The 27823-nt window shown below is 43.9% G+C and overlaps 2 protein-coding genes across 4 annotated transcripts in view; one reads left to right on the top strand and one right to left on the bottom strand.

The window, feature by feature from the left end:
- Positions 1-16109, top strand: part of LOC111956787 (dipeptidyl peptidase 9) — a 29727-nt gene extending 13618 nt beyond the window's left edge. Inside the window, exons 6-21 of one of the 3 annotated variants that reach the window (XM_023977405.2) lie at positions 1861-2029; positions 2150-2260; positions 2499-2627; positions 2793-2854; positions 3011-3111; positions 4770-4947; positions 6083-6242; positions 6563-6642; positions 7043-7195; positions 8162-8297; positions 11041-11186; positions 11618-11764; positions 12264-12416; positions 13541-13683; positions 14355-14466; positions 15098-16109. In XM_023977405.2, the coding sequence (XP_023833173.1) occupies positions 1861-2029; positions 2150-2260; positions 2499-2627; positions 2793-2854; positions 3011-3111; positions 4770-4947; positions 6083-6242; positions 6563-6642; positions 7043-7195; positions 8162-8297; positions 11041-11186; positions 11618-11764; positions 12264-12416; positions 13541-13683; positions 14355-14466; positions 15098-15190 (2073 nt within the window). In that variant the 3' untranslated portion in view covers positions 15191-16109. Of the gene's footprint in view, positions 1-1857; positions 2030-2149; positions 2261-2498; positions 2628-2792; positions 2855-3010; positions 3113-4769; positions 4948-6082; positions 6243-6562; positions 6643-7042; positions 7196-8161; positions 8298-11040; positions 11187-11617; positions 11765-12263; positions 12417-13540; positions 13684-14354; positions 14467-15097 lie in introns of those variants that run through there. The other 2 variants (XM_023977404.2, XM_070436528.1) reach the window with 2 other exon arrangements.
- A 4096-nt stretch (positions 16110-20205) lies between these two features.
- LOC111956831 (angiopoietin-related protein 4-like) lies at positions 20206-27052 on the bottom strand. Its single transcript, XM_023977494.2, has 7 exons — positions 26422-27052; positions 25297-25407; positions 25119-25209; positions 21862-21975; positions 21506-21601; positions 20749-21027; positions 20206-20607 (listed from the first exon to the last, which is right to left on the bottom strand). The coding sequence occupies exons 1-7, from the start codon at positions 26932-26934 to the stop codon at positions 20423-20425; spliced, it is 1389 nt and encodes a 462-aa protein (XP_023833262.1). The 5' UTR covers positions 26935-27052; the 3' UTR covers positions 20206-20422.
- Between the last annotated feature and the right edge of the window lie 771 nt (positions 27053-27823).

The following is a 27823-nucleotide window of genomic DNA, read 5'->3' as shown; positions in this document are numbered from 1 at the left end:
CTTTAAGAGAACACATTTGGGATTGATTATACCTGGATTGTGCAATATTTGCCCATTTTTTATTATTTAAAAACTTATTCAAGCTCTGTCAAGATGTTGGGGATCATGGCTCGACATCCATTTTCAAGTCTTGCCATAGATTTTCAAGCAGATTTAAGTCAAAACGGCAGGAACATTCACTGTCTTTCTTGGTAAGCAACTCCAGTGTAGATTTGGCCTTGTGTTGTAGGTTATTGTCCTGCTGAAAGGTGAATTCCTCTCCCAGTATATGGTGTAAAGCAGACTAAAACAGGTTTTCCTCTAGGATTTTGCCTGCGCTTAGCTCCATCTCGTTTATTTTATCCTGAAAAACTCCCCAGTATTTGCCAATGTCAAGCATACCCATACCATGATGCAGCCACCACCATGCTTGAAATTAAGCAGACAGTTACTCAGTGATGTGTTGTGTTGGATTTTCCCCAAACATAAGGCTTTGCATTTAGGCCAAAAAGTGTATTCCTTTGCTGTGTTTTTGTTGCAGTATTACTTTAGTGGGTTGATGCATGTTTTTGGAATATTTTTATTCTGCATAATTGTATTCATCTTTTCACTCTCTCATTTAGGTAATTATTTTGGAGTCACTACAATGRTGTTGATCCATCCTCAGTTTTCTCCCATCACAGCTATTTTCTCGCAACTTGGTAGCTATTTTAAAGTCACCTGTGGCTTCATGGTAACATCCCTGAGTAGTTTCATTCTGGTCCTGCAGCTCAGTCCAGAAGGATGACTGTATCTTTGATGTGTCTGGGTGGTTTAATACATAATCCACAGCATAATTATTATCTTGACCATGCTTAAGGAGATATTAAATATCTGATTTGTTATTGTTACCCATCTACCAACCACTGTCCTTCTTTATGAAGGAAAGCTCCCTGGTCTTTGTTGTTTTTTGTAGTTCTTTGCTTGATATTGAGTACTTGACTGTGGGACCTTACAGATAGATAGTTCTATGTATGGGGGACAGAGGAAGGTGTAGTCAACCCCTATTATTATTATGTGATTTATTATGCCAAATGTTACCCCTGAACTAATTTAGGCTTGCCTAAGCAAAGGTTAAGCAACAACTATATTTGAGTTATTCCTTTATTAAATATATCTTTCAAAAGAAATCTTCCACTTTGACATTAGAGTGTTTTGTGTAGATTGTCGGCAAAAAAAAAAGACAATTACATTTTCACCCCACTTTGTAACACAATGTAATGTGTAGAAATTACTGATTACTTTTACCAGGCACTGTAAGTGCGCCAGTATAACTTTTTTGATAGTGTTTTCTAGAGCTTTACACTCACTTCTTCCCTTAGTTCTTTCAGGTTGTGGTTAGTTTATACATTCTAGAGAATAGGTTGGCTATATGGGCTCGATTTGACACCATGCCTACCGTTATGTTGTTTTCTATACATGGCCTGCCTCGGTGTTCACAGACCGAAGACCGAATCTATCATTGCAAGCAGTCTTTGATTATTCCCTGTTGTGGTTCAATTATGACCATCCTGGGATTTGATATCTGCGTCATTAAGTGGAATTAAAAAATCCTGTAGTTGAGATAAGCGTTAGTGCATGAGATAATCATTATTGTTACGAACTGCACAGCACCCAACGCCACTGCAATGAATGACTGTTGCTGTATATATGGTTGTCTTCAGGGTTGTATTCATTAGTGCACATTGTAGAACAACGAAAAAAAGGTTTWCCATGGAAAACGAAAACAAGCCGTTGTGTTGGACAAGTCTAGGTCTTCCTGTTTCAGTCTGTTTTGTGCCGTTTGGTGCCTAATGAATACGACCCTGTACACTGACAGTGTGTTTCCTGGTTAAAAAGCAGTCTGCCCCCATGAAGCCGGTGGAGATTAAGACACAGTGCTCAGGGACCCGCATGGACCCCAAGATCTCCCCAGGAGAGCCCAACTTCATTGCTTTCATCAACAACAACGACCTGTGGCTGGCTAACATCAAGTCTGGGGAGGAGAGGAGACTCACCTTCTGTCACAAAGGTCAGGGGGGGTCAGCAACTTTTGGACGTTTGTTGTATGGAATTGTAAACGTTCTCTATGCCATGCTGCTGACACTGCATAGATTTAATCAAATGAATGAATCCCCTCTCCCTGGGTCAGGTCTGGATAATGTGAAGGAGGACCCCAAGTCTGCGGGCGTGGCCACGTTTGTGATCCAGGAGGAGTTTGATCGCTTCACTGGCTACTGGTGGAGTCCATCTACCGTAGAGGGTGAGTAGGGTCACCATCTATCACTCCTTCCATACGAGTAGAGCACTACTCACTTTCATGCGAGAGAAATTGGGCTCTTCTGTAATCAAGTAGTCTTGTCAGTCAGTCAATCAGTGATGCTTTGATGAACATTGTACAGGCTTCAACCTGCCCCAGACACTGTCATCATGAAGATGTCTGTCATATAAACACCAGCTGTATCTGTATGCATTTCCAGCCTGCTTTTCCCTTCTGTTAGACTCAGATGGGGGGAAAACCCTGCATCTGCTGTATGAAGAGGTGGATGAGACGGAGGTAGAGATCATTCATGTTCCCTCTCCAGCCCTGGAGGAGCGGAAGGCCGATGCCTACAGATACCCCCGCACAGGTGAGCCCCCCCCCCGGCGCAGGTTGAGGCCTACTCATGTAGGATTGTACATTATGTGTATGTAGTAACACACATTAGTAATGACCTAATCAAATCATTTCAAGAGTAGAGCTCCTGAGTTTTCTTTTCTCTCTATCTATAATCTGAATGTTTCTATTTTTCTAGGCAGTAAAAATCCACAAACCACCCTCAAACTGTCAGAGATAAAGACTAACAACCAAGGCAAAGTAAGTTGCCTACTTTCAACTTCTCTCTCTTTCATTCTCTTATTTCTCTCTCTGCTCCCTGCATTGTGTTTATGAGCAGACTAATTACGTCTCTCCGTCCGTCTCTCCGTCCGTCTCTCCGTCCGTCTGTCCCTGTCTGTCCCTGTCTGTCTCCAGATCATGAGCATCCAAGACAAGGAGCTGGTTCTCCCCTTCACCACTCTATTCCCCGGGGCGGAGTACATCGCCCGGGCAGGATGGACGAGTGACGGCAAATAGTGAGTGTTACGGCATAATGTTTCCCCAGGGAACGCATTAGTCTTGACCTCTCTCTGTTTCTTTGTTGGCTTATATTGGTTAGAGATGGGGGATGTACAACTGATTCCCAACTGGAGGAAAGCTGCTATGGTTGTGTAAGTTAGTTGATTAGTTTATTCAGTTGTGTTAGTGTTGAGCTCAAACACATGCCTGTACACCAGGGATCATCAACCAGATCCAGCCGCGGGACGATATCTTCTTGAGGGGATGGTCAGGGGGCCGGAACATAATTACAAATAATTTGTAGACTGCAAATTTGACCGCAAGAAGCACAAACGGATAAATTGTTTGAGTGCGTCAAGAAATGCAACACTGCTGGGTTTTTCACGCTCAACAGTTTCCTGGGGTGTATCAAGAATGGTCCACCACCCAAAGGACATCCAGTCAACTTGATAAAACTGTGGGAAGCATTGGCGCCAGCATACCTGTGGAGCACTTTCGACACCTTGTAGAGTCCATGCCCTGACGAATTGAGGTTGTTCTGAGGGCAAAAGGGGGTGCAACTCAATATTAGGAAGGTGTTCCTAATGGTTTTTTTCTCTATTATGCGTGGGAATACTTTGGAATACTTTGGTCATTTCATGTGAATATGTCATTATTTTCTCTCCATCAATCAGCTGTGTTAATGGAGGTGTCTACTACCATTACTCTTATGCAGGATATGACCGCATTGTTCCAGTAGACACATACACTATATATACAAAAGTATGTGGACACCCCTTCAAATTAGTGGATTCGGCTAGTTCAGCCACACCCGTTGCTAACAGGTGTATAAAATTGAGCACACAGCCAAGCAATCTCCATAGACAAACATTGGGAGTAGAATGGCCTTAATGAAGAGCTCAGTGACTTTCAACGTGGCACCGTCATAGGGTGCCACCTTTCCAACAAGACAGTTCGTCAAATTTCTGCCCTGCTAGAGCTGCCCCGGTCAACTGTAAGTGCTGTTACTGTGAAGTTGAAACGTCTAGGAGCAACAACGGCTCAGCCGTAAGTGGTAGGCCACACAAGCTCACAGAATGAGACCGCCAAGTGCTGAAGCGCGTAGAGCATAAAAATCATCAGTCCTCGGTTACAACACTCACTACCGAGTTTCAAACTGCTTCTGGAAGCAACGGCAGTACAAGAACTGTTCGTCTGGAGCTTCATGAAATGGGTTTCCATGGCCAAGCAGCCGCACGCAAGCCTAAGATCACCATGCATAATGCCAAGCGTTGGCAGGAGTGGTGAAAAGCTTGCCGCCATTGGACTCTGGAGCAGTGGAAACGCGTTGTCTGGAGTGATGACTGATGCTTCACCATCTGTCAGTCCGACGGACGAGAACTCTAGCTTCCCCAATAGTGTAAAGTTTGGTGGAGGAGGAATAATGATCTGGGACTGATTTTCATGGTTTGGACTAGGCCCCTTAGTTCCCAGTTCCATATTTATTTTTTGCTCAGAAAACTTCTTTTTTTGGGGGGGGGGGGGCTCCCGAATGGCGCAGTGGTCTAAGTGCTAGAGGCGTCACTACAGACCCGGGTTCGATCCCGGAGGACGCATGGCTCAAATTTGCATTTGCCTGGTGTACTGTATAGGATCCAGTCAGTGAGGTAAAGTGTCTCTCTGTCTCCCTCTTCAGTGGTTGGGCCGTGCTGCTGGACCGCAGTCAGAAGAGGCTCCAGCTGGTCCTGCTTCCCCCGGCCCTCTTCATCCCCATCACAGACGACCCGGCCCAGAGACAGGAGAGCCTGGAGGCCGTGCCCGAGGATGTCCACCCTTACATTGTCTACGAGGAGACCACCGACATCTGGATCAATGTGAGATAGAGTTTCTGGGGATGGCACTTCTTAAGAGTCTGGGCACATCTCAGTCATTGTTTTGAGCATGAACAGGGAAAATAAACATTTTGTTAAGATGGAACATGAATAAGGTTTGGTAATGGAGGGGCCCCTCAATTTAACCMGTTTGTACTATATGAGAGAATTGTAGCTACCAGATTGTGAGGTTAGTATTATGTGTACAATGAATCATAAGACTTTAGATTTGGTTATCCGTGCTCTTTCAAAAATAAAGGTTTGATGCTTGTTGGGAACTACTCTTGGAACATTTGCCTATTGAGTTTGATTATTGAATTGACAGTTGGCAGGTAGCCTAGTGGTTAAAAGCCTTGGGCCAGTAACCGAAAGGTYGATGGTTCGAATCCCGAGCAGACTTGGTGAAAAATCTGTCAGTGTGCCCTTGAGCAAAGCACTTAACTCTAATTGCTCCTGTAAGTCGCTCTGGATAAGAGTGTCTGTTAAAATGACTTAAACATTACATGTAAAACAGTCACTATATATTGAGAGTGTATATTGACATATACACTGAGTGTACAAATCATTAGGAACACCCCCTTTTGCCCTCAGAACAGTCTCAATTCATCGGTGCATGGACTCTACAAGGTGTCGAAAGCATTCCACAGGGATGCTGGCCCATGTTGACTCCAATACTTTCCACAGTTGTGTCAAGTTGGCTGGATGTCCTTCAGGTGGTGGACCATTTTTCATAAACACAGGAAACTGTTGAGCGTGAAAAACCCAGCAGCGTTGCAGTTCTTGACACACTCAAACCGGTGCGCCTGGTACCTACTACCATACCACATTCAAAGGCACTTAAATCTTTTGTCCTRCCCATTCACCCTCTGAATGTCACACAAACACAATCCATTTCTCAATTGTCTCGAGGCTTAAAAATCCTCCTTTAACCTGTCTCCTCCCCTTCATCTACATTGATTGAAGTGGATTTAACAGGTGACATCAATAAGGGATCATAGCTTTCACCTGGATTCACCTGGTCAGTCTGTGTCATGGAAAGAGCGGGTGTTCTTAATGTTTTGTCCACTCAGTGTATATTTGCATGGAAGAATTGGGCCACGACAAACGAATAACAACCATGATTTTCTGTTGCCTCCAGGTTCATGATATTTTCTATCCGTTCGTTCAAACGTCAGAGGACGACTTCTCTTTCATATGGGTGAATGAATCCAAAACGGGCTTCAGCCATCTGTACAAAATCACATCAACTTTGCGACCAGGCTGCTTCCAATGGTCAGGAAACTACACACATACAGAGGGTGAGTCATTAGAATGAAGAACCTTTAACAACGTCAAATTGCCTTGTCTCAGATCCGTTTGTGCCGTCTTGCCAATGTCATTGCTGTCATCGTCATGTCACAGCACAAACAGATCCAGGACTCGGGCTTTGTCCTTCCTTCCTCGGGCTAATCCCTGATCTGTATGTGTCGCGGTTTAAGTGAATGGCGAGATCTTGAAGGCAATAGGATGTAACCTCGAAATATCTGCGGTCGCCAACTGGGCGTCAGATTGCCGCACTGTCAGTCAAGTAATGCTAGTGAAAGATCTCAAATCTCGATGGTCTCTTCCTCCTCTGCAGGAGACTTTAAATGTGCAATCAAGGAGGAGGTGACTCTGACCAGTGGAGAGTGGGAGGTGTTGGCCAGGCATGGCTCCAAGGTAGTAACTTCAGTTCATCAGATTAAAGCCCTTCCTGTCGCTGTGTTTTTATAATCTGATGTGTTGGATATGTTTATAATGGATTTGTGTGTGTGTGTGTGTGTGTGTGTGTGTGTGTGTGTGTGTGTGTGTGTTGCCTGTGTGTTGGGGTTGTGTGTGTGTGTGTGGGGTGTTGTGTTGTGTGTGGGTGTGTGGTGTGTGTGTGTGGTGGTGGTGTGTGTGTGTGGGTGTGGCCCACGCTATTGTACGGTTATAATGCACTTTCTGCCGTCAAAATAAATCTCTGGACCTCGTTCTCTCTCTCTCTATCCTTCTCTCCTGTCTCTTCTCCTCTTTCTATTCTTATCTCTATTCTCTTTCTCTCTCATCTGTCTCTCTCTCCCTCCCTCTGTCCCTCTAGATCTGGGTGAATGAGGCCTCTAAGCTGGTGTACTTCCAGGGCACTAGAGACACTCCCCTGGAGCACCACCTCTATGTGGTCAGCTATCAGTCCCCTGGCGACGTGGTCAGACTCACCAAGCCTGGTCTCTCCCACAGCTGCTCCATAAGTAAGGTACGGACGCGACAAATATGATTTAGCTAACGTTAGCATTACCCTTAGCCCTATCCCTTATAATGCAGGGTAGGGAGTATACGTTTACTCTTTGGGACTACCTAACAGTAGTAGGCTAGCTCAGCATTTGATTTTTTTAACGCTTATGGGCTGCCTGGCATGCAGTGCTATTTGGAAACGTTTGTGTGCCAAGCCCCCCTCTGGCACCCCTGTAATTACAACTCTTACCGCAAAATGCATTCTTGAAACCGGGCTGCAGGTTTTGGTGGACTAGAGCCCTCTGTCGCCTGGCATTGCATTCACTAGCCACCTTGCCAAACAACACCGCTGCAGTAGGTAGTACCGACAAACACTGTACCAACCCTGACCTCTGGCACACTGCACTTAATCAACCTCTACCCACGGATCATCAGGTCATACCACACAGGAACCTTAGGGAGGGACAGCTGATCTCTTCCCTATGAGAAGCCTGGTTACATCAGGGAGCGTTGTGGAACTGCCCATGTCATACGGTGTAACCATCTGGTCTTTCTGTGTCTGTGTGTGTCATAGAGAGACATAGAGAGGATATTGATGGATGTTGCTACAATGTAAGGGATTTGCCCTGGCCGTGAACAGATTGGGCCGAGTAGACAATGCTGTGTAGTGGGGTTGTGGCCTGTCGTGTGGGCATCTGGACCCATGTTGAAATACACAGGGAGTTGGTTCTGAAGCTGCTGGTCTCAGATCAGTTGTGTGATTTGTTTCAGGTGTGCCTCTAACTTTATAAGATGAGCAGCAAAGCTGGCTTGAAATCAGGGCCCAGTGACGTTCTGTCTCCGACGTGAAGATTCATTCACTGCTACTCATCTCTTTTGTCTCCTTCTCTCACTCCTTCTGTCTTTCACTGTATCCCCCCTCTCTGCGTGCTCTGTCGCTATTCTTTACTCTCTCTTTCCCATCCCGCTTTCTCTCTTCTCTCGGCAGAACTTTGACATGTTTGTCAGCCACTACAGTAACGTAAGCACTCCCCCCTGCGTCCACGTCTACAAGCTGACCGCCTCAGAGGGAGACCCTCTCCACATKGTGCCKGAGTTCTGGGCCAGCATGATGGAAGCCCCAGGTAAGGGTGACCGGATGAGAGGGGTTTAGGCCTCGTTCCAATACTTTTTAATCAACATCCTTCCTTTCTAAGTTCTGGGCCAGCATGATGGAAGCCCCAGGTTAGGAAGAGAGGGGTTAGGCCCCATTCCAATAATTTTTAATGAACATCCTGAGTTCTGGGCCAGCATGATGTAAGCCCCAGGTTAGGAAGAGAGGGGTTAGGCCCCATTCCAATACTTTTTAATGAACATCCTGAGTTCTGGGCCAGCATGATGGAAGCCCCAGGTTAGGAAGAGAGGGGTTAGGCCCCATTCCAATACCTCATCATGCATTTATGTTACAGTGCATTCGGAAAGTATTCAGACCTCTACTTTTTCCACGTTATGTTACAGCCCTATTCTAAAATGGATTAAATCATTTCCCCCCCTTCATCAATCTACACACTACCCCATAATGACAAAGAAAAAACAGGTTTTAAAATTTGTTTGCAAATGTATAAAAAAAAAAAACGGAAATATCACATTTACATAAGTATTCAGATCCTTTACTCAGTACTTTGTTGAAGCACCTTTTGCAGCGATTACAGCCTTGAGTCTTCTTGTGTATAACGCTACAAGCTTGGCACACCTGTATTTAGGGAGTTGATCTCATTCTCCTCTGCAGATCTTCTCAAGCTCTGTCAGGTTGAATGGGGAGCATTGCTGCACAGCTATTTTCAGGTCTCTCCAGAGATGTTCGATCGGKTTCAAGTCTGGGCTCTGGCTGGGCCACTCAAGGACTGTGAGATTTGTCCCAAAGCCGCTCCTGCGTTGTCTTGGCTGTGTGCTTAGGGTCGTTGTCCTGTTGTAGGTGAACCTTCGCCCCAGTCTGAGGTCCTRAGCGCTCTGGGGCAGGTTTTCAGCAAGGATCTCTCTGTACTTTGCTCCGTTCATCTTTCCCTCGATCCTGACTGGTCTCCCAGTCCCTGCCACTGAAAAACATCCCCACAGCATGATGCTGCCACCACCATGCTTCACCATAGGGATGGTGCCAGGTTTCTTCCAGACGTGACGCTTGGCATTCAGGCCAAAGAGTTCAATCTTGGTTTCAGCAGACCAGAGAATCTTGTTTCTCATGGTCAGAGTCCTTTAAGTGCCTTTTGGCAAACTCCAAGCGGGCTGTCATGTGCCTTTTACTGAGGAGTGGCTTCCGTCTAGCCACTCTATCATAAAGGCCTGATTGGTGGAGTGCTAGAGAGATGGTTGCCCTTCTGGAAGGTTATCCAATCTCCACAGAGGAGCTCTGTCAGATTGCTCAGTTTAGACAGGTGGCCAGCTCTAGGAAGAATCTTGGTGGTTCCTAACTTCTTCCATTTAAGAATGATGGAGACCACTGTGTTTTGGTGGACCTTCAATGCTGCWGAATATTTTTGGTACCCTTCCCCAGRTCTGTGCCTTGACACAATCCTGTCTCGGAGCTCTACGGACAATTCCTTTGACCTCATGGCTTGGTTTTTGCTCTGACATGCACTGTCAACTGTGGGACCTTATGTAGACAGGTGTGTGCCATTCCAAATCATGTCCATTCAATTGAATTTACCACAGGTGGACTCCAATCAAGTTGTAGAAACATCTCAAAGATGATCAATGGAAACAGGATGCACCTGAGCTCAATTTTGATGTCTCATAGCAAAGGGTCTGARTASTWATGKCAATAAAGTATTTCCGTTTTTATTTTCAATACATTTGCRAAAATGTCTGAACCTGTTTTCACCTTGTCATTATGAGGTATTGTGTAGATTGATGAGGAACAAATATGGCTGTAATGTAACAAAATGTGGAAAAGTCAAGGGGTCTGAATCAGAATGCACTGTATATTCTTCAAGAATCAATGGGTATATGTCATTCCTTTAAAACTCCAAAAATKWWTGTAGCAATCGCAGACTACCCCTTTTAAAGACTTATCGTTCCTTGAGGCAATCACTGATCTAACTGGATAGGGGTAAACTCTACCAAGGGATTCTGAGTTGCTCCTATCCAGTTGTGTTAGATCTGTGATTACTTCAATGAAGTTGCTTAGGGATGGCGCAATTTTTTTTTTTTAGTATGCTTTGAATTTAGACTGCCCTTTTACTTAGTCACTTCTGAGTGGCCCAACCCGTATGACTCASTAATAGTCCACTATTTCATTGCTTTAAAGCAACATATCTTACTACGTCATTACAATGAGGTCATGGGTGTTTCATAGTGACCTTTGCACCATAGGTAAACCAAGCTAAATCCAGATCTTATTAAATAATCCCATTGGTCTATTTTGGAGTAATACTTTGTGCGTAGTACATGTTGCATAATTAAGAGGAAATGTGAAGGTCAGCTATCTTTGTATTTTAGGAACAAAACAATCAATATATAAATATTTAGAGTAGAGTTGAGGCCGAGCGGTGATTATTTCAAGGCAGTGGCATCACCAGGAATCTTTCACTAGGGTAGCTAAGGGGTAGTAGCTTGGTCGTTGTGTCAGGGGAGTGGTGATGCCATAAGTCCACAGATTTATTAAAGCTACAATCTGAGATCTGTTTGATGTTCAATTCAGTTATTTATATATATTAATGAATTTAAGAGTGGATACATTTCCCCATCTCTCAGTTATATACTAAAACAAGTAGCAGGGCTGTCGTTTTGCGGCAAAACTAATCCCAGATTGTAGTTTTTAAGCTAGGTGGGCAATTTTATGTCAGTCTATTATTGATGTCATCAGTACGTATTTCGCTGTGTGTATTTCAGGTTGCCCAGGAGACTACAAATCTCCGGAGATCTTTGACTTCCCAGGAAAGTCGGGCTTCCAGCTCTATGGAATGGTGTACAAGCCTCACAACCTCCAGCCTGGCAAGAAGCATCCCACAGTCCTCTTTGTCTATGGCGGCCCGCAGGTTTGTGGCTTCTCTCAGACATACCATTTTTCTTGTATGTCTGATTCCTTATAGAAATCCAGTCAGATCTGTGTGAGCACCGACGAGGTAGGAACTAGGGAAGGWGCCAGGGACTAAAATGGAGCTGGTCCTTTATGACCTGCTTGTAACTAGCAATAATAGTGAATGCTTTCCTGTTTAACCCAGGAAATAGCCATTCCAAGCTCTGTCACCTTGCTTTTCACATACAGTAGCAAGACGTGTACAGGGCTTCTCGATAGGGCTGACCCAAACCTCACTGCGCTTGCTAAGATATATTTTATTTTCGAGTGATCTTTTCCAGCATGGTTCCAGCATCTACGATGGATGCGGAATCAGGCCGGCCTTAGTGCGGCTCGGCTCTGCTAGGTTTGTCTCAGTGGCGTAAAAATGGTATCTGTTTGTATCCACAGGTCCAATTGGTGAATAACTCCTTCAAGGGGATGAAATACCTGCGTCTCAACACCCTGGCCTCCCTGGGATACGCTGTGGTGGTCATCGACGGGAGGGGCTCCTGTCAGAGGGGCCTGGAGTTTGAAGGGGCTCTGAAAAACAAAATGGTAGGATTGGTTTTCGAAAGCAACTATTTCCCTTCCAACCCATATCTTGCTTTTTGTTTATAAATGGTTTTAATACAAATGGTTCCGTCTTTTTGTAGTTAAGCGTGAAGGCGCCCGTGTTCAACTTTAGACACAGCAATGGCAAATTTGCACCTTGCCAACCAAGGCTGTTCCGGCTGTGCATGTTCATTAAAGCACATGTGTGCAGCATGTACCTTGTGCTGGCTTACTTTATTTATTAATAATACTTCATACTATTTATTCATTGGGCAGCGCCGGTGTGACTATTTGGGATGTGCACTTCATATCTCTCACACATCTTTCATCCAGACTATGAATTGTTTTTTGGGAATTTTAGAACCATGTTCATTCTACCCAAGTCATCTGGGCATGTGGATGTATCGGTGTGACTAACGCCCTTCTCTCTCTGTCTCTCTCTCTCTCTCTGTATCTCTCTCTTTGTATCTCTCTCTCTGTATCTCTGTGTGTGTGTTACCAGGGCCAGGTGGAGATCGAGGACCAGGTGGAGGGGCTGCAGTACGTGTCGGAGAGGTTCAACTTTGTGGACCTGAGTCGCGTGGCCATCCACGGCTGGTCCTACGGCGGCTTCCTCTCCCTCATGGGCCTCATCCAGAGGCCCAACATCTTCAAGGTGAGACGCGCCACAGTAAAAGGCACCACTCCTGAGACAACAGAATACTAGAATCTCTAGATCTCAACTGGGCCGAGGTTCATTCCACAGAGTTGCATTACCTTCCCTCTACTATTTCCTTCTCCTTAAAATCCGAGTGGGCTGGATTGATTATGGATAGATTGAACCATAGATGGGATAGGTTTGATTTAAGTGTGGTATTCTGGATAGATGTAGTTTTCCCGTTTGTCCTCATGGTGTCGCTGTGGGTTACACGTCATTCCACACTGCAGTTCTCACAGTAGTCTTAGCTCACGGTGCCTGTCCTTAGTGGTACTGCTCTACACATCACGGTGGCGAAGATCAACAAGAGTATATCTCTCTCACCACCACTTCAGGGGTAAAAGGGGGCCTATTCAGGCTCTTGTCAATATGTACATTACTGCTTGACAGAAATCGGGCTTCATTGAACCATGAAACGGCAATGAAGAGAAGTTTAGACATGCGACTACTCACTGCATGCCACCTGAACAAATTCCCACAGGCATCCCGTCTTCTCAAACGCTGCTCGACCTGTCGTGTTGCGTTAACCGCTAATGCTGGAAATTAGCGCAAACTGAAGTGTGACATTTTGTTGTTTCAATGTGTCAATGTCTTAATTGTGTCTTTCCCAATGGAGGCTGTGGAGGGAGAAATAGCAGGACAGGCTATTCTAAAAAAAAAACTAAAAAAACAATCCCCTTCATCAATCTACACACTACCCTTTAATGACAAAGAAAACCCTTGACTTTTTCCACATGTTGTTACGTTACAGCCCCATTCTAAAATGGATGAAATAATATTTTCCCCTTCATCAATCTACACAATACCCCATATAATGACACATAAAAAAACGGGTTTTAAAATTTGTTTGCAAATGTATAAAAGGAAAGAAACTGAAATATKACATTTACATAAGTATTCAGACCCTTTACTCTGTACTTTGTTGAAGCACCTTTGGCAGCGATTACAGCCTCAAGTCTTCTTGGGTATGACACTACAAGCTTGGCACCTGTATTAGGGGATTTTTTGTGATGACCCTACTGAAAATAAATAAACAAGTAAAATAAATTAGGAAAAAATGGCAATGTTGTTGTTCCTTTCAGGTGGCCATAGCGGGTGCCCCGGTGACCGTGTGGATGGCGTACGACACGGGCTACACGGAGCGCTACATGGATACTCCTGAGAACAATCCGCAGGGCTACGAGGAGGGCTCCGTGGCTCTGCACGTGGACAAGCTGCCCAGCGAGTCAGTCCCGGTTTACTGCACTCTACAATTGAACGAATCCAAGAAATAAGAATAGCCTACTTATCTATCTATATATATACTGTAGATAACACTTTTGTAGTCTGGGTATAATGGTAGGCCCTCGGTCAGATGTCGGCATTGTAACATTTATCGCACAATTCTGTTTTACTTTCCATTTTGTTAATCGTTGTTGGTTAAAAACGGGCATGGGTTTTGAGCAAAAAATGTCTTGGCTCAAATTTCAAGGACAAATGGGATGTTATTGAGTTTCACCATAGACATTTCTACAGGGGCGCAACTTTGGTTTTAGAAGTGGGGGACACATTTATTTTTTTATCCAGTCGGATAAACACTCCAAACAGCCTCTCCGACTGCTCGGAGGCGTCCGCATGGTCCTAAAGCACACCATTGCCTCATTGTTTTTTWAAATCACATTCCAATGATAAAACTGCCGGGGACAAAAATGCAATTTCAGAATGTGGTGGGGGGACATGTCCCCCTCGTCCCCAGTGAAAGTTGCACACCCTTTATACATCTGTATACATTTTTTAAACCCAGGATATACTTACTATTGTATAGTATACTTTTTTTTTTAAAGGGGGCAACATGATAATTTAACCTATTTTTATGTCCATTTCCATCCCTTTGAAACCCTCTCCTTGTCCTCCCAGGCCAAACCGCTTGCTGATTTTACACGGATTCCTCGACGAGAATGTGCACTTTTTCCACACCAACTTCCTGGTGTCACAAATAATCCGTGCTGGGAAGCCATATCAGCTACAGGCTAGTATTGAACTTTTTCTACAATTTATTGATGCGTTTTTTCTAGAATCAGCGTTAAAGGCAGGTTATGGATAACGTATAGTCACTGTGGGCCATAGACATAGCAGCTTCTGCTGGATATAATCTTAATCACTTGGGTTGACGTAATGACAGTGCAATAACACAGTGCAGCTGTCTAATTAGACAGCTTTGCTTAAAACAGTGTAGGGCCTCGATGTTGGAATGCAACAGTTGGGTAACTACTGTACACTCTGCATCAACTATCTCTACGCTACCCATATTATTTCCTCCCTAACATTGTTGCACAATTAGAGAAAATACTGCTACAGTCTCTTCCATGTGCTGTCAAAGTGGGGCCCAGAAGCATATACTGGTATGCGCCTATATAGCATGAAGCCAACGTCTTAATTTATGACTAAACTGTCACTTAAAAATGAAAGCCAGCAGACCAGAAAGTTGGGCCTCTTTATTACTATACAGCTTCTTGGTATGAATGGGTTTCAGGGAATATTGCGTTTTCAGAACATTGCAGATTGTATGTAGCTGGAGTCACATGTGCTGTACAGTATGTGCTGAAGCAGTATGTACTGAAGCAGGAATTGGTGGTTGATTTTCCTCTGTTGTTTTGCAGGTCTACCCCAACGAGCGACACAGTATTCGCTGCCCAGAGTCAGGAGAACACTATGAGATCATGCTGCTGCACTTTCTACAACAATACCTCTGAAACCGGGGTGAACGTCCCCCCCCCGATAACCCCTCAACCTTGGCATAGAGACCTCGCACTCTGCAGCCACACCCATCCACCCCACATTTACCGTGAACTGGAGATCTCACTCAATTATACCTCCGCCTCTCTCCCTCTCTATTTCTCTGTTGCTTGCTCTCTCTCTCTCTATTTCTCTGTTGCTTGTTCTCTCCCTCTCTATTTCTCTGTTGCTTGCTCTCTCTCTCTCTCTCCCATTCTTCCTTTCTCTCGCCCCTACATTAGGGTGGGGGGTATGGTTAGGTTACCTAAGGTGATCCAAGGCAGTGTTATCAAGTTTCACCGTGGAATGAAAGGAGGACAACATTATCTGGAGGCTGGGCCGCAATCACTCTCCCTTGTTTTCCTCTTCTCTGGAACCATGATTGTTTTGCCAAATGTTTTTCTTTTTCCTACATTTTATTCACTCAAGTCCGTAGTAGGAGTGGGGTTCCTCAAACATGAAATGGAATCTATACAGACAGACAGACAGACAGAATATAGCTATAATACTTACTGTGAGTTTAAGCCTTGGAGGTGGTGTGTAATGGCTAGAGGAAGAAACCCTGCCTCTACTTGCATTCATTAACTATTTTAAGTGTGTATTGTTCAAATAAAATATTTGTATGGATTCTTATTTTATAATGAGTGTCAAACGAAGTCACTCATTGATATAAAGTCATTTTTGCGCCCTTTCTCTAATCTCGCCTCATTGCTCAAGGTGTCGGCTTGCCTTCTGAAGATACAATATTTGCCAAAGTACTTCTGACTTCTGATCATGCTGTTATTTTCTTTTTTTACTGCAATAACGATGCAAGTGTGAGCAGCCGAGTCTTAAACAGCTTTTTACCACCTGAATAAAATTTATACATGAYGATGAATAAATGTATAATGAAATCTCCGCTCTTTGTTGTTATTTCATTTATCACAGAMGAACATGAACAAAGATAGATGGATGGATGGATAGATAGATATATAAACATGCTTCAATGTCTCATATTGTACATGATAACAAGCTGAGTGTCATGGTCAACTACAATGTGATAGATATCTTAAACACAGTGAAACTACACTCCATCTCTGGGCTATTCATCTTTCCATGTGAACAGGTATTTTCCTCTTTGACCCTCCTAGTTTGTTGCAGAGCGGGAAAGACATCTCTTCTCCCTTTGGAACAGTAAGCACCTTTGTAATCATTGAGTACTCATGCATCCACCTTCCCTTTGGGAGGGGGACAGTTGCCATGGCCACCAGGGATCTACGCTTGTGTTTTATAGATGAGCTTGCTGGGAGCAAGAGTGCTTGAAAGTGATTGACGCTGCAGATGCCTTGATGTTACTGAGTAGACTGCTGTCCATGTGGACCACCGCACGAAGCTTTGGTAGCCATTTTGAGAACCCGTTTCAGAGGGTGAGACGTTCAAATGCAGCTAGAAATAGGACCTCACCCTTTATGAGTGAAGTCGAATTTATTTATTTATTTATTGCAAATGGATAATCAAAGTAACGGTTTACCCGTTGGCTATTATTATTGATGAAAACGACAACATATTTGATTTGCCATCCTCTATGAAAAATGCATCTCAATAGTTTATTTTCCATGTATGCATGATCCCTACCGGAAAGTGAATTTTGACCCTTGAAAGTCAGAATAATAGCCTGATTGTCACAGCAAGAAAATGACCAATTGGCTAGAATCACATCGGCACCCAGGCAGAATGCCATTTGTTCTGCCCTCGAGGCAGAACTGCCCTCAGAACAAGATTGAGTAAGGAAAACTCCACTGAGCTAGAATTTGATAGAGGTCAATCACAAACAGCGGGACATTGGGCATTGGATGTCCCTTCCTGTCACTCACTCTCTCTCTGAAGGTGTTAGAAAGCACATTAGCAGTAAGCCTGACACCTGACCAGATTTATCAGAGGTGTGAGACATTGAAGTTGACGGAAGGAAGCCACTGGACCTAGCTTGTTTTAAGATGACTTAGCTGTTAATTCTGGGGAATACAAGAGGTCCACGTGCATGGTGCTTCTAAGACACTATGCACTGATATTGTTAAAACGTGTCTCTGTCTCAACCCTAGCCTGCCTAGGGAAAGTTGTTTGCTTTCCCTCAGGTATTCCATCCAGATTTTATGAGTGGCTGCAATGTAAGGTAAATTGGGGAAATATTATGTTTCCTCACTGTGGTGGAAAAATGTGAATTGCAAGCCAAGAGCCAGGGCGTGTGCTCTCACTACTTTTACGATGATGGAATGGCTTCAGGACTGCAGTCGTGATAAAATGCAATATTATCAAGCCCGGTAACATGCAAATAAATAATAGAAATTGAGGCAAAAAAATACCACATTGATTTGATAAGCACGTTTGAACTCAGCTCTGTATCAGCTCAATTTCAGTCAATACCGCTAATTGGAGGAACCCTTACTCAGCCTTACTTTGTAAAAGCAAACATACCTTGACACAGCAGCCCGTCCCTGTTCAGCACTATGACACGTTTATCTCTGTAGTTTGTTTGTGGGGAATCTTCACATTGGGAACCATTGCTAGTAGAGATGGGGGACGCAGCTAGTAGAGTTAGGGCCTGTCTCTTGGCTGTGGGGCGCAGTGCAAGGCAAGCTTAAGCACAGCCAGGACATTCCTCTATCACCTGCTAGCCAGGCAGTATGCCAGGATCTGATTAACCCTCTGTGTGTGAATGGGATGGATTAGTTAGCTAGTCTGCTTATCCATTTTCCAATCAAGTATCTCATGCTGACCTACCATCTGTGTTGGATGGAAGTTTAAGACTATGTTCATTTGACTGTTTTCGAGTTGGCTACCCTAGTCTGCGGAGGTACTGCAGCAGGTCCGCGATCTTACTTATTTCTTTGGGGGAAATATTTTGGGGAATTTATGTGAAAAAATGATCATTTTTATGAATTTCGCTAGCTACAGCAGAATACCATTGTGGATGCCATTTAGGAAGGAAGTTAGAGGTTGTTTAACTAGCATTGGCACAATTGGAAGTCTAAAGGAACAGTTTAGCACGCTAGCTGTTCCTGTTCATCCGACTAGATTTTTTATTTATTTAACCTTTATTTAACTAGGCAAGTCAGATAAGAACACATTCTTATTGACAGCCTACCCCGGCCAAACCCTCCCCTAACGACGATGGGCCAATTGTGCGGCGCCCTATGGGACTCCCGATCACGGCCAGTTGTGACACAGCCTGGGATCAAACCAGGGTCTGTAGTGACACCTCTACCACTGCACCACTCGGGAGCCCATTTAAAGGGCGCCATTGCCAACATCTCGAAATCCCTTAATATGGAGGAACTTGCAATCATTGGAGCTGATTACTGGGTTTTTTTCTTTATAGAAAAGTCTTAGGTGGGCAGTCTGTGGTAATTTTCAGGATGGAAAAACTATTTCAGTGTCAACTTAAACGACCAAAACCAGACAGAAAGCATGCAGAAAAGATATTGAACTATACATATTTAAAAAAATATATACTTTGAGAACAATAAATTAAAAGGGAGAATCGAGCATTTAGGGCATATGCCCATTGATTTTGATATGTTTGAGCACAGGCGCACAGCGTTAGCCATGGCAAAATGCATAAATTGCAGGAAATCGGCTTTAGAACTGCAACATTTTCTCTCAGCTCAGTGGAAATGTGTAGAATTGCAGAAAATGTGCTTTACAACAGTAAAATCTCTCCCATGCCAAGATAGTTTTCATTTAAAAAATTTTACTAGAAAAGTGTCTATTCATTTCAAAATGTTTTACTTCTACTTGCCATTATCATTCACCTGATGATAAGCCAAGACGTTACTTTTTTTTTTTTGCTAACATATGTTGAGGTCCCTGAGCAAGAAAAGTTTGAAAACCCCTGGGCTACAATGTTCATTTGACTAGTTGTCAAGTTGGCTACCATATTCATTTGACTGTTTCTGTGTTGGCTACAGATGTTCATTTGAATGTTTTTGAGTTCTCTGACATGTTACTTCATTCTGACCATTGGCTCACTTCTGGTTTTGTATTTACAGCTGCATCAGTGTGTTTGATCAAAGATCAGACAAAGTATTATTCTTTAAATCATTTTTATTGGCTGGTTGAAGCCAAAAATCAGTTTCTTTTCTCTTTAAACATTTTTTTTTTTTTTTTTTACAACTGAAAAACATAAAATAGACTATATAAATTACAAACAGACAATACCAGAAATATATAAAGATTCTTTAAAGCTTTTAAATAAAAGGGAAAAAACTAAAAGTCATCGACAAGAACACTAGAGAATGTTACAACAGGTTGCAGTAAAGGTTCTGAAGAGACAGTCAATATTCATTCATCATACAGAAAGAAATGACTCTGGTCATTTTAAATGCAGTCAATATGACTGAGGAATAAAACATCTCCACGAGAACGCAACAGTGGAGCAGGAGCTTACTTTGATTCAAAATAAAACTGCAGGAAAAAATAAAATAAAATAAAGTTACTTTGTACAAAAGGCTGGAATTGTGTTTGCTCCATAGAGAAACAGGGAAATGTAGACAAAGAAACCACCATTGTTGAAAAATACTTTACACACTTTGTCTCATTACATACTGTAATTCTAGTTTACATTGATTATTTCATTTACATAATGCCTTTGAATAGCTAATGCCATTACGTTCATGTGGAAAACAACRAATTGTTTCAGTCACCATTTGGTCCATACAATCGGATTAACAAACTCCACAGTTGCCCCACTTGTACAACTGTAGTGGAGGGCAGTGTTCATACTGACAATACTGTATTCTAGCTAGATGTCACTGCTCAACATCTGGGAGAGCTCTTGCATTTAAAAACATCTGTCAGATGGGTCTCCACATGTAGAAAATGCGTAGTTTCTTGGAACAGAGAACACATGTTGGAACTCGCCTCATTCTGTTCCATTAATTTCTACTAAGGCTGATGCACGTGTACTTCTTCACTTCTTAAAACAGACATTTCTGCATTGGTCGGTTGTGTCTCTGGCCGAGAGACTTGAAGACTTTCGAAAAACAAAGCTTTGGAAACATGGAGCCCATTCAACTATGAGTTCGTTTGGCTTTTATGATGGCCTTGGCTCCGTTGGAAGTCTCAGTGGGTGAGGCCTGGGATGAGCAGGTAGCTAACCTAACTCGTCGGCCAACCACCTCTGACGGTGTTTCAATTTAAGAAGAGAAAAGTCRGAAGACTGCTGTGTCTCTCCTCTACGACTTGTTCTCGATGGCGATGGGTGCGATCATCATGACGGTGGTCTTCAGGGGATAGTATCGGCCACGCCAGGTCTTCCAGAAGACCCCCTGCTTCCTCTGATGCCTCTGCTTGGGAGGAGGGCTCATGAAGTAGCGGCCGTTCAGGTTGGAGCGTCCGCAGTTGCTGAACCACCAGCCACCTGGAGAAAGAGAGMAAACATCTGGTTAGATTGGCATTGGTGCTACATTCCCAATTTGAGTTATTGAGAGATACATCTTAAGACCTCAAGATCAAATTCGGACAAAAGGTTACTTTGAACTTGGATAAAGAGGCGACGTACCAGAGAGGTGTTTGGCGCAGTTGGTGTCGTTCTTCTGGTCATTGTCTTGGTCGCGGGTGGAGAAGGGCAGGCCGGAGGCTTCGGTGGCCAGGGAGCTCTCTAGGTTGCCGATGGAGGTCTCCTGGATGTGGAGCGCGTAGTGGCTCTCCTCCCCGCCCAGACGGATGGGGTACTGGACCGTCTCAGAATCGTCCATCCAGTCGGAAAACTTGACCTTGAGGGTGTAGTCCGTGTCTTTGGCCACGGCGTGCATCTTCTCAAGACCAAGCCAGAACTCACCTAGTGAGAGAGAGATTTWAAAAAAAGGGTTCAGACCTAATCAGTGGCTGTGGCAGCGTGTGCAAAGTCTGCATACATGTGTCCAGCTATCTCAGTGTCTTCGTTAATTTAAAAGATCTGATCGTAACGAGGCCGGTAATCACTTAATGGAATTTAAAAAGGAATAGAACATGTGATTTGGTCACTTCGGGCACCTAAAGCCACCAGTGTCATTAAAGCTGCAGATTAGATGGTTGTTTGTGCCAAACCTGCCATATCAAGATCMACCTGATCCCTCGATCTTGACATCTACAATCCTGTATTAGTGTTAGTATCAATACTTGTTAATCAAACTGAACTGGGAGGTTTTCGGGTCAAGAGCGCTGCGCTGTACTGTTCTATGCTGTGGCTACAGGTGGTACTGTCCGAACSTCGGCGTGACCTCGCTAGCTAGCGCCAGTGGAATTTAGTGAGGGAGATGATAAGAGGATTTATTTACCACTCAGACTGCCAAASCCGCTCTGGTAGGCCAGCCATAGCTGGTCAAAGTCAACTGAGCCATTCTGGCGCCTCTGGATCACAGTCCAGCCACCTTCTGTAGAGAGGAAAGAGGAAGAGTAGTTGGATTAGTCTTGACCATGAGCAATTTACTACAGCCAATTGTCATACATGTAGTCATACAATGTGTTTAAAAACTAAGCTATAGGGAAACCTTATACGGTGACTTGTCCCTATAGTGGCTTCTGAGCTATCCTTTTGCCTGAAGATAAAGATTGGTTGTTGGACTAGTTAACAATTGCTAGTTAAGCCCTGTAAATAGAACACAAGGGTATAACCCTGGCTAACTCCACTTACCRGCTGTCATTTCGCAGCAGACTTCAAAGGATTGGTAGTTTAATGGCTGAATGGTGTACACGCCGCTGGCCGTCTCACCTTTCAGGAACAGCTCATGGCAATCGGAGGCCATCTCTGAAAGAACAAAGACAAAAATACAACATGGTTCACAAACAGTTTGTCCACACCGTATCTCAAATAGTCAGTATCAGTGCACGTAGTCAATGTCTGTGTCCTAACAGTGCTCTGGCCTTTCCTCTACACTGGAACAAATAGAAATAAACATAAAAATACATTCTTTATGATTAATTCAACTAGAAAATAAAAACTCTGGGCACTGTTTTCTACTGAGAGACTTGACACTTGTAGGGACATTATTGGAGAACATGTCTACCTTTCACTTAATAACTAGGTCAGAGTTTCAGGAATCAGGACCCATCTGGTTTCCCTATCTGGGATCCAGTGGAGGAGCTTAAAGAGGACGGGCGCATTGTTATTGGCTGAAATGGAGTTAAAGGAACGGAGTCAAACATTTTTTATTTTGGTAGGCAACTAGGCAAGTCAGTTAGGAACACATTCTTATTTACAATGACGGCCTACACGTGTAGGCAAAACAAAATCAAACATGTAGTTTCCATACGGTTTCATTTACTCCATTTCAACCATTACAATGAGCCCCTACTCCTACAGGTCCTCCCACCAGCCTCCACTGCTGGGATCCCGATCATTGACTTCTCCATTGTAGCTCTCTGGGTCTATGAATGCTTGCGAATAAGAAGGGGCCTTATCGTGAAGTGGGTTTATCAATAGTTGGATACCCTAACACAGAAAGCGTTAATGTGTTGTGCCCTAGTCCGAACTGCCTGGAGGGGGGGGGGGGGGGAAGAAAGCTCCTTGCTTAGTAGTAAACATGACCTTTCTCCCAGTTCCCAAGCAAACTTCCACCTCAGCTGCCTGGCAACTCGCATTCCTCTACCCCCTTCTGTCCTCAGTCTCCCCCTCCGCTCCTGTTTGTCACACCTCCCTCACATGCACAGCAGCCAGTCAGTGACATAGAAATGCATTGCCACTGCATGCAAAGGAAATGCTCAGAGAGTGCTAGGAGCATGCTGTCGCTATATGGGATAGAGACAGTCAACAAAAGGCCTGGGGGGCCCATTGGATGTAATGTGCCTGATAAGGCATGAGTTGGTGCACAGCACAACCTTAGTGTTTTCCAGAAAATAGTTCACGTTTATATGATACTGACTTGAGAGATACTGCATATGTTTATCAGCTATGATGCTCTTTGTCTGCACCAATCGCCTAAACTATGATTCAAGATTTAATTGGGACCAATCAATCAATATTGGTTTGACTTGGTTGATATTTGTTTTCAAGTACAAACATGAGCGCCGACCACGGGACCGCAACACATCACTCTTCTGGAATGACCCTTCTAGGCGAGACATGAGCTCTATTGATTAGCGATGGGTAGTTGTGATTTGACTTGCGGTCAGGGGGTTCTCCTCAACTTTGGCACACTTCCATTCATCTACGCCTGAAGAGGCGGGGGTCTACGAGGATGGGGAGCTGGAGGAGCGATGGAGGGGAGAAGGTGGACAGCTGTCTTCTCTGACAGATCTGGGGGAACGGTTGGACATTCCTGAGGGATGTGCGATTATTTGTTTTATGGGAAGGAGTACAAAGTGGAGAGCTGGAAGGATGGAGCAAGGCAGTCAGTGTCATAAAAACAACAAAGGATGTGTGTGCAAAGTTCACCAGACGAAGTTAGACCACCTCCATTTTCTTTTAGGACTTTTTTCTGGCTCTGGCCCAGAGAACCTAATCTGAAGAACATAGCATACTAGATTTGGAAATTCCCCACTTCCCCTCCCCGAGCTCCGTCAGATTTGTAATCCCTCGGTGATCGGGGTCTATTGTGACCCTGAGATAACACTGTCCGAGACTGCTGAACTCTCCCGCAATTGAAGTCCAGCCAGAGGACTTGTTTCTTTTATAACATTCCTAAAATCCTGCTGTCCGAACTTGCTGTGAGTGGACTCATTGTGTTCTGCTGAGCGACTGCATCTCCAGGATCACTTTTCAACTACTTCCTTTAGTGGCTATCAGACAGTGGGAAATATTTTTATATAACCACGAATGATGTTGCTTGTGATTGAGAGAGCGATACATTACTTGTTTTAACAGGCATTATGTTTAAATGGTATAACATTGGTACTTTCTTTTTCAATCAACTCTTGAGTCGGTCAATCACATATCTGACCAACACCCATAAAGTAACATGGTTTGCGTAGATCACATTCAGAGGGATATATAACTAATCTAATGTCCTGTATAGTCATATTGATTCATTCATATCCCTTCATGCTGAATTTTTAGTGTGACCACCCCTCTGAGGACCACCCCTCTTAGCCCTAATCCTTGTTCCATTGCCAGAAACCATGATCCAACTCTATACCGCCCTGATGAAAGCCCACATGATGAGTAGGCCACTGTAGTACAATTCAGATGGGAACAGATGCCTGACGTAGGTGTACTGTAGGTAGAGGAGATCATGATCACCTTCACAATTACTGTACTGCAGTATTGAGTAAGACAGGGTGTAGCCTAATGTAATGTACACTTCCTGATGTGATATTTTTCTTTATACTGTGAATACATGCCATTTTTTGTGAACCCAATGAAAACACCCAATGGGCACAGATGTCAGTTAATTTGAGTTGTCAACTAACATGAATTCAACCAAATAATGTCACAATGCCATTGGATTTAGGTTAAAAGTTGGGTGACAAAAATACAAAATGTCCTTATGTTGATGACTTTTTGCAAATCCAATCAGTTTCCCACATTGTTTCAACGTTATCACATCACATTATTTGGTTGAATTTACTGGGAAAAAAGTCCCTAATGTCGCGTTCAAAACAACTGGGAAATCAGACATCTCCGAATTCTGTCTTCAGTGCGTTCAAGACAACTGGAAACTTGTGAAAAAACACGCTCCGACTGGGATTCATCAGATTGATTACTTGTCTGATGGAATCGCAATCACCTGTGCATAATTTATCGTGAGTTTTTGGCGTAAAATKCGCGCATACAATAATCTGATGATTAAAGTTAATAGGCCTATACTTCACGTAATGTAGGGACAACTCCAGTTAAAGTTGACGGTTTAAGCATCTTACTGTCCCTAAGCAGATGGCATGGAACGGGAGGTCAGTCTTTGTCTGGGTGTCTTAAAAGTAAATTGAGTCAACACGAAGCTTGGTTTTACTTACCGATGGGTGAGTCGCGCTGCTCAATGCTACCATTGTGAACGGCCTCCTCTGGTTTACGCCTGAATGCTGGTCTCTCTTTTGTCAGCTGAATCTGAGTGAGCAAGAAAACAAAGCTTTAAATAATTAATACAAAACAATAGCATAAATCATGATAATGTTCAAATTTAGTGTTCCATACCTGGTTTTGCAGGGTTCTGATGCGCACGTTCTGCTTGTCAAGTTTATCTTGCTGGAGTCGGATTCTGTTGACCAGGTCATCAATACGTTTATTCTGAGCTTCCAGCATCCACTGAAAGAAAAAAGAAAAGGTACCCTGTAAGTCTTTCTCCTGTGACTTAATTTTAAGTAGCCTAGGTTACTTATAAGGTTACTTATATAGCCCACCACAAAGCCGACATTGAACTACTAGACTATATCCAGAAAACAGAACTCATATCCTTCCGAGCACATGTCCAAAATCAACGCTGGCATTTGTATTTTCCAACCGGGTGATTTGGTTACATAACGCGGGGTTTTCCATCCCACAAAAATGGTCAGAACAAGAAATTCTTTCGAGTTCAGGTGCTATTGCAGCTGTAAACCATTTATAAAATCAAGCGTGACATTTTCCTAAATTGGACCATGTTCCAAATATCACGGTTTAAAAATTAGGCGTGCAGCTCCTTTGTCTGGCAAGATTTTGCGTTCTCTGCACGTAGTCCAAGCTCTTCAGCACAATAGTAACACCCGCTGGCGTGCCTTCTATACAGTCCCAGTGACTCAAGGGTTTGCTGGAAATCTTTCTTTACTGTAATCTGAATATCTTTGGGTCAATGGAAATAACCCCAGACCAACTGTTCTTGTCCATCAAAGTGCATCACACGGCCCCCTCCACTTGTTTTTCTGAAGATGGGTAGTGGTAGCGAATAGGCAATTTGTCAAATTATTATGCAGGACTGATGTATAGTACTAGTAACCTACTGTATTAAGCATGACTTGATGTTAATCAATTCATATATTTGCTGTGTTGTTTTGTCATGGTAGCACAGTGAATGAATAGGCCAGGCTGTTTACTGTAAAAAAAATTGGTAATGCCTTCATACAATTGAAGCAATCAGAAGTGATTGGATACAATGGCAACTGCAGAGAAGTAAGCTTACAAAAGTGGGAGASGTGCAGCAAATCAGCTTAGTCTGTGTCTTGTCAGTAATAACTTTCTCTCAGGTCATTTGCGTTTCTTTCCTATCAAATGCACAATTTGTATTATAGCTTTTTCAAACAGAAAAACAAAGTATCACCAAATAGTCATGGATTCCCTCCTTACCTGAATGATGCGGGCATCGCTGTAGTTGCCTGCATTCATGTCGGGCAGCCCCTCTCCCTGTAGCATGCCGTCCACCTTCTCCTCCAGCTTGTTCATCCGCTCATCCACCCTCTTCCTCTCCTGCTGCATCTCCTCTGTCCTCTCCCTCAGCTCGGCCGTCACGTTGAGCACCTGGACTTCCCTGTCCTCCAGCCCCCGGGCCCGGGCATTCAGTGCATCGCCCTCCGCCTGCAGCCTCTGACCCTCCTTGCCCAGGTCGGCCATGGTACCGTTGAAGGCCTTCAGCTTGGCAGTGATATCCCTCATCTGGCCCTTGGTCTTGTCCACATGCTCCTTGAGCCCCTGACCCAGCTGGAGCAGGCCGTGGGCGATCACGTTCACATCGTCCCACGCCGCATATTGCACCCTTTTCTCCTTMCCGCCAGTGGCCGAGCCTCCTCTCCTGTCAAAGGGGTTGCCGGTGGCCATCAGAATGACCAGGCACAGAGTCACAGTTATTAGTGTTGTCTTCATTGTCGCTTGCTTTCCTTTGTTGACTCAATTTCTTTGGTTGGTTTTATCYTCCGGTGGTTTGCAGAGGCACGCAAAGTGTGCACCCTTCCCTTTCCAGTTGGTTACTAGATCTCAAGATCCTACTTCTCTGTGCAGAGCACTTCGGTTTTATACTTTCAGAGCCCTTCAACTCCAGCCAGCTGGCTGATCTGATTGGCTGGCCGAGCAGAGGGGGGAGATCTGCTCTCTGGTTTCTCCCCCACTCTTTATGTCTAGAGGAGGACTGGGAGGGGAGCACATGATGTAACAATGAAGCTGGTTTCCATCAGTACCCTTAGAATACAGTAAAGAAAGAGGTTTCTGGCAAACCCTTGCACATTGCCATGCACAGCTGTATGATAAAGACAGCTTTTTCTGTGCAAACACATTAGGATGTATGGATTATCATAAGAATGTTAAACAGAAAGCCACTGTCACTATACTGTTTCTATCATTCAGTAGCCAGAAAGGGGTTCAKACTTGTCAGTGCACTTAAATTGACAATCAGACAGCTGAATGACAAAGGATAGATTGACTCACTTTGTGTCAACACATCATGATGAACATAATGATGTAACAAAGAAAGTGGTTCACATCAAACAAGATAGGAAAGCCATATAGGCTGATTTAAAAATAGATGTGTACTGAACAAAAATATAAATGCAACAATTTCAGATTTTACTGAGYTACAGTTCATATAAGGAAATCAGTGAATTTAAATACATTTATTAGGCCCAGATCTATTGATTTCACATGACTGGGCACTGGTGCAGCCATGGGTGAGCCTTGGAGGGCATAGGCCCACCCACTTAGCAGCCAGGCCCAGCTAATCACAATGAGTTTGTCCCCCACAAAAGGGCATTATTACAGA

Source organism: Salvelinus sp. IW2-2015, linkage group LG32 (assembly GCF_002910315.2).
Source record: "Salvelinus sp. IW2-2015 linkage group LG32, ASM291031v2, whole genome shotgun sequence".
In the NCBI taxonomy this organism is placed as follows: domain Eukaryota; kingdom Metazoa; phylum Chordata; class Actinopteri; order Salmoniformes; family Salmonidae; genus Salvelinus; species Salvelinus sp. IW2-2015.
The sequence above is the reverse complement of the archived record's forward strand: the minus strand, read 5'-3'. Positions and strand labels throughout refer to the sequence as shown.